This window comes from Pezoporus wallicus, unplaced genomic scaffold, assembly GCF_028554395.1.
Source record: "Pezoporus wallicus isolate ANWC-B61680 ecotype Strahan unplaced genomic scaffold, APGP_CSIRO_Pwel_v1 contig_5767, whole genome shotgun sequence".
Classification (NCBI taxonomy): Eukaryota; Metazoa; Chordata; class Aves; order Psittaciformes; family Psittacidae; genus Pezoporus; species Pezoporus wallicus.
Genome location: NW_026640599.1, coordinates 7,408,898 through 7,415,394, shown reverse-complemented (window position 1 = coordinate 7,415,394; position 6,497 = coordinate 7,408,898). Strand labels below are relative to the sequence as shown.

The window sequence follows — 6,497 nt, the reverse complement described above, 5'->3', positions numbered from 1 at the left end:
GGACAATGTTGCCAGCAGGGCTCAAGGAGGTGACCCTTCTTCTCTTCTCAGCACTTGTGAGGCCACACATGGAGTGCTGGGTGCAGCTCTGGGCTCCCCAGTACAGGACTGCACAGACATACTGGAGAAAGTCCAAAGGGCTATAAAGCTGATGAAGACTGGAGCATCTCTCCTGTGAGGAAAGGCTGAGAGAGCCGGGACTGCTCAGCCTGGAGAAGAAATGGCTCAAGAGGGATCTCATCAATATATATAAATACCTGAGGGGAGGTTGCAAAAAGGACATATAGCCAATAGGACAGATCCATGCTTTTCTCAGTGGTGCCCAGTGGCAGGACCAGAAGCAATAGATACAAACCAAAACACATGAGGTTCCATCTGAACATCAGGAAACACTTTTTTTTCACTGTGACAATGATTGAGCCCTTGCAGCAGCTGCCCCAGAAGGTTGTGGAGTTTTCAACCTTGGAGATATTAAAAACTGGTCTGGACACTGTGCTACACAACTGGCTCCAGGTGGTCCTGCCTGAGCAGGAAAAATGGATCTGATGGCCTCCAGATATCCCTTCCAACCTCAACCATTCTGTGACTCTGCAAATAACCACTGCACATCTTTCAAAATTTTAAGTTAACAAAGGCAGGGTCACAAGTCTTTAGAACACCAGCCTGCCCAGACAGCAAAACACTTTTAGCCTTGTTGACCTGAGTATTAAAAACTATGATTATGAGCTTGAGAAGGCATACCACTGATGCTGATCATCTCTGACTACATACCAACAGTACAGCATGTGTTCTCAGTTGTAACTGAAGGTCCAACTTGAAGGCGATGGAAATTATTATTTCACAAATTGGTATTAGGATCCAAATCCTCTAGACGAAAGTTGCAACAGATTTGCATCTTGCGGACATCCACACAAGTTGATGAGACATATACCACTGAACAGCAGACCGAGGCCCTGAAGAAGTATTTTCTTTAATTTTCCTCAAGAAAAAACAGAACCAACTATCAAACTGTTTGTTCTGGATACTTCCTCTGTGCTTTTGTAGAGCTAAATCAGAGCAAAGAAAATATTACCAACTCTAATTACATTTCTGCCTGCCTCTTTCCTTATTCTACAACAAAGACTGCTCTAGGAGGCAAAAAAGGTGAGTAACATAACAAGTCAGCTGGATGCAGGATTTATTTTTTTTCCTTCCTGCATTAGATACTTTGTCTTAAAATATCCAACTGTCAAAGCAAATTTCATTCCTCACACATGAGATAATTTTACTAAGTCTACCTCTGAGGAAGACCAATCATTCCACATTTCTATCTGCTTCTGCTGACTTGATGCACAGTGCATCTCTTCTAATTAGATTAATGTTTCAGAGTCAATGAATCATGAGGAGAAAAAATGCTTTTAGGAGAGAGCACATTGCAAATGCTGCAGGGAACAGTAGAAGTAATTTGTGAGGAGCACACATGCTACTTTAAAAGAAGTTACAGTTCCCAAGTCTTCTGCTAACTTTGGTCTCATGAAATAATACTATTCCATGTGGCTGACAACTCAGTATAATAGGACAACTTGATGCAACAGGCTTCTATGTGGGGTTTATAAAACCACTAAACTAGGATTTGAGACGCATAGTAAAGAGCTTCAGTCCATGAGATTGATATTGTCACTTTCAAATGGCTTCACTGAAGTAGGACTCTGTGGAGGACTCTTTGCACTCAGTGGTGGCATGGTCAAGACCTTCTGGCGGATTCCAACTGTGGCTTTTTTATGGTCATGTCTGAGACTGCGGATTGTGCTGTTTATGGCAGCAACACATGCCTTCCAATCATATCCAGTTTCCTTTAGATCAAAGGATGGATAATTCTCTTGAAGAAAGTCTAAAAATAATCAAGTACATAATAGTGAGTTATGAATCATTGATGGAAGTTATATACTCTTTTATTGATGTAATTAAGCCATAACAAGTGCACGCTACCAAAACAGGACAGCTAGGCATATTATAAGGCTTGAAAAGCAAAGCTAGAGAGCAAATACTCCCTACCTCTAACAAAAGGTCTAAACATAAAAGCAAAATTTGCAAAGAAGCATGTAACCATGTATGTGGGCTTGATCCCTTTAAGTGCTGAATAATTTCAGCTTCTAATGTGATCAACCAGGGCAAAGAAATCTCAGGCTCCATTTCAAAACGATTGTTATTCAGCAGGACCAATCTCTCCTTCAGAGATCTCCAACAACTATAGTCACTAAAATGAAACAGTAATTCAACATAACACAGCTTTAGAGGAACAGTGACAGAAAAAATGCATGAGCTTGTTCCTTACCATACTGCAACAAGATCAATAAACAGATACTAGAGTTTGGTAGTAACAGGATAAATAAGGTAAGACTACAGCACTTCCCCCCCCCAACAAGTAAAACACGTAGCTTTTAAAACAGATTTATTATTTTTTAGTTATTGAGGAGCGATCACCTTTCTGAGCTTAGCTAAATTATACGTTTTCTTCAAGCAAGCCCTTAAAAGATATAAATAAGCACCAAAAGGAAACCTCAGCTATAATTTCAAATCAAATGCAATACTATTTCTACTTCTCTGATTAACATCTAGATTTACCTTAACAGAATGAAAGGTATAGCTAGTTGATATTATGCCAGTTTTGTTCTTCCATTGCTCTCTCATATACTAGCATGTAAAAATCTAATATAGTATCATTATTTACAGATGATATTTTAACTTGCAGCATGGGTCTCTCTGTTTTTTTTTCTTCCTTCAGAAAGACTTGTGCTCTTGCATTTTACGCTGCTCCAGTGGGGGCAAAGGGGAAAGGGAGAACACCTTGGGTTCTTTTATTCCCAGGCTGCTCCTGTAATAAACTATGCTGACAAAGGACACACAAGCTGTTGGATGAAACAGCAGCTGCCCTCTCTTCCCTTCCATTCCCAGCAGTGAATTCAATAAAATGCTTGGCCTCAGAGCTACGACTCCTGCTACGAGATGGCAGGAATTCCTTATACCAGGCTGTCCTGGGTTCAGCAGTAGCAGTCATTTTTCTCCTTCTTAGTAGCTGGTGCAGTGCTGTGGTTTTGACTTTTGGCCTGGGAACAGCACTAGTAACACCAATGTTTTTAGTTGCTGCTCAATGATGTTTACTCTGACCAAGGACTTTGTGAGTCTCATGCTCTGCCAGGGAGGAGAGGAAGCTGGGAGGAAGCAGAGACAGGACACCTGACCCAAACTAACCAAAGAGGTATTCCATACCACAGCACATCATGTTCACTGTATAAACTGGGGGCTATGGGGGGCCCCTTCCTGCTCAGCAGGGTTACATTCAGGCCATGTTATAATGTTAAAGAAAACAGGATCGGGAACTGCCCTCTGACCCCACAGCCAAGTGACATGGCACAGCTGCAACCATGACACAGAGGACTTTGTCTCTCTTCTGGTCTGGAGTCTACATGGTGTTCCTGTGGCCCTAAGACACACTTGCATCTTTTGAATGCTTCTTAAGCTCAAGATGTCACGAAACAAAATATGTGTATATCTGGAGATGCTTAAAGTGGCAAAGCTTCCCAGGCTAGTGGTGAAGGAATATGCACAGTCTGGGAAAGCCCACTCTTACGTATTGCCTTCCCATATTGGGAATGGTTTCTGGCATGCTCTCTCTCTCAAGCCATACCCCCATACCAACCCAGAGAGTGAGAGTCCCAGCCACATTTTATTTAGCACTACTGCTGTGCCCTCAGAGGCAATCTTGCCACACCTGCAGAGCTGTTAGGCTGCACTGTCCAGATGTTAATGATCCTTTCAACCTCCCTGTGTTCCAGACATGGAGGAGAAGCAGTTTCAAGATTTGTTAGGACATGCATGTTGCAAAAAAAGTGTGATGAATCACAGAAAAACTCCAGTCAGAAGGGACCCATAAGGATCATCTAGTTCAATCCCCTTCTCCTCACAGTGCTCCCTAAAACTAAATCCTATGACCAAGACTGCTGTCCAGACAAGCATAACTAGTCAAATATGCAACCTTACTAACTTAGTGATCACTATCCCATAGTGATACCATGAGGAAACAGGAGGAAGTAAAACCCTACATCAAGCCAGGGCTGTTGGGAAATGTTGAAAGCACTCCACTATTACACTATCACCTGGGATCCAGCCCAGTAAATAACATCCCCCAAGCAAAACTTAGAGAATGCACATATTTTCTCTTTAGATTTCTCACAGAAAAAAAAAACTTTTACAATAAAAATATGACAAGAACACATAAAATTAAAGGTGGAAAGATCTCCAATATTGCATAACCAAACCTTTTCAAGCATGTTGAACTCTCTGAGACACTGTTATAGTCACAGAGCATATGGCCACCAAAAACCTGATAATCTTTTCCCCCATCACCACTGTTTATGGTGGCCATGCTTAAATCTCTGCCAGATAATACCAAGTTTTCTTCTGTGTGATAACCCATACACCCTTTTCTACCTATAACCTACTTCACGTTCCTCCTCACTTGCTACGTAACTGTTATGCTAATTCTACTTGTCACATTTCTGCTGTCTTTATCCAGCCTTGCAGGAGGGACCAAATGAGACTAACAGAAGACTCCCTCTGAGGTGGGAGGGAACATGGATCAGTGTTCCAGAAGTCTTAATGCTGAAGCCAGAACAATGCAGAAGGCAAAACGTCTGCTACTGCTCCAACCATAACATACTCTCCCTCTGCTTCTGGAATAGCATTTGCAAATAGGGTGAATAATTCCAATTTCCTGAAGAAATCCTGGATACACATAAGCTGAGGAAACTGTGAAACTGTCCATGTTCATACAGTGGAACAGGCTGCCACATGTTATTTTAAAAGACACACTTCAGTAAAAAATTGTTATTCAAAGAGCTCAAACTGGTCTAATTCAAAATGCTGCTTGTTATCCCAACTGCAGCTTCTAAACAACTAAGCAATTTGCTGAGACCTTTTCTCTCTATGGAGCCTCGGAGGTGAACAGGGACAGCCCATCTCTGATCCCTCACAAGAGCAAGGCACTTTAATCCTTTCCTTTCCAGTCAAAGTCAGTCTGTAAAGGACCTTGGGAGGTCTCTACTCCAAGCTTCTGCCCAAAGCACAGACAACTCTAAGGTCAGACCAGATTGTTCAGGGCTTTGTTCACTGAGGTGTGGAAAAAGGACAGAGGTGGCACAACCTCATGGAGCAATGTGCTCCAGTGCTGGACTGTCTGTCCTCATGGGGAAAAGGAATCTGCTCATATTCAGTCTGAACCTCTGATTTCCACTTACGTCTGTGGTTTCTCACCTCCCACATTCAATGCTGCTAACAGCCTGACTCTAGGAGTCTGCTGAGAAGAGAGACAGTGGCAGGCTGCTACTAGGTCCCTTAGAACCTTCTCTTTTCTAGACCAAGTAAACCCAGATTCCTCACTGGGCAGGTGCTCTAGTTTCATGTCCCTTCTGGTGGCCTTCCAGCTTTATCAGTATCTCTTTCTTGAACTAGAGGACCAAAAATCTGACACAGTAATCCAAATGCAAACTCATAAATGCTAAACAGAAGGCAAACTTTCCCTTGATCTCCTGGCTGTGTACCTGCTAATAATGTCAAATGAAACTTGGTGTGTGTTCTCCATTTTCTCCAAGGCATAAAGATGTTAAACAGACCAGGTAAAAAAGTGCTGACTATTCCCAACTACCACTACCCACAGGCCTGAGAAACCTTCATAGAATCATAGAACAGTTAGGGTGGGAAAGGATCATCTAGTTCCAACCCCCCTGCCATGGGCAGGGACACCTCACACCAAACCATGCCATCCAAGGCTTCATCCAACCTGGCCTTGAACACCACCAGGGATGAAGCACTGAAAACTTCCCTGGGCAACCCATTCCAGTGCCTCACCACTCTTACAGTAAGAACTTCTGCCTTATATCCAATCTAAACTTCCCCTGTTTAAGTTTGAACCCATTAGTCTTCATCCTATCCCTACAGTCCCTAATGAAGAGTTGCTCCCCAACATCCCTACAGGCCCCCTTCAGATACTGGAAGGCTGCTATGAGGTCTCCACGCAGCCTTCTCTTCTCCAGGCTGAACAGCCCCTACTTCCTCAGCCTGTCTTCATACAGGAGGTGCTCCAGTCCCCTGATCATCCTTGTGGCCTCCTCTGGACTTGTTCCAACAGTTCCATGTCCTTTTTATGTTGAGGACGCCAGAACTGCACACAATACTCCCAGTGAGGTCTCACAAGAGCAGAGTAGAGGGGCAGGATCACCTCCTTCAACCTGCTGGTCACGCTCCTTTTGATGCAGCCCAGGATATGGTTGGCTTTCTGGGCTGCGAGCACACACTGAAGCCGGCTCATATTAAGTTCCTCATCAACCAACACCCCCAAGTCCTTCTCCACAGGGCTGCTCTGAATCTCTTCTCTGCCCAACCTGTAGCTGTGCCTGGGATTGCTCTGACCCACGTGTAGGACCTCATGAGGTTGGCATCAGCCCACTTCACAAGCGTGT

At 43.5% G+C, this 6,497-nt stretch overlaps 1 protein-coding gene across 6 annotated transcripts in view; it reads right to left on the bottom strand.

Moving 5' to 3' along the window:
• Positions 1 to 952: 952 nt before the first annotated feature.
• The window catches only part of BEND2 (BEN domain containing 2), a 31,591-nt gene continuing 26,046 nt past the window's right edge, over positions 953 to 6,497 (bottom strand). For all 6 annotated transcript variants that reach the window (XM_057419531.1, XM_057419533.1, XM_057419532.1 and 3 more), the window contains one exon: positions 953 to 1,870. In XM_057419531.1, coding sequence (XP_057275514.1) covers positions 1,635 to 1,870 — 236 coding nt within the window. In that variant the 3' untranslated portion in view covers positions 953 to 1,634. The remainder of the gene's footprint in view (positions 1,871 to 6,497) is intronic.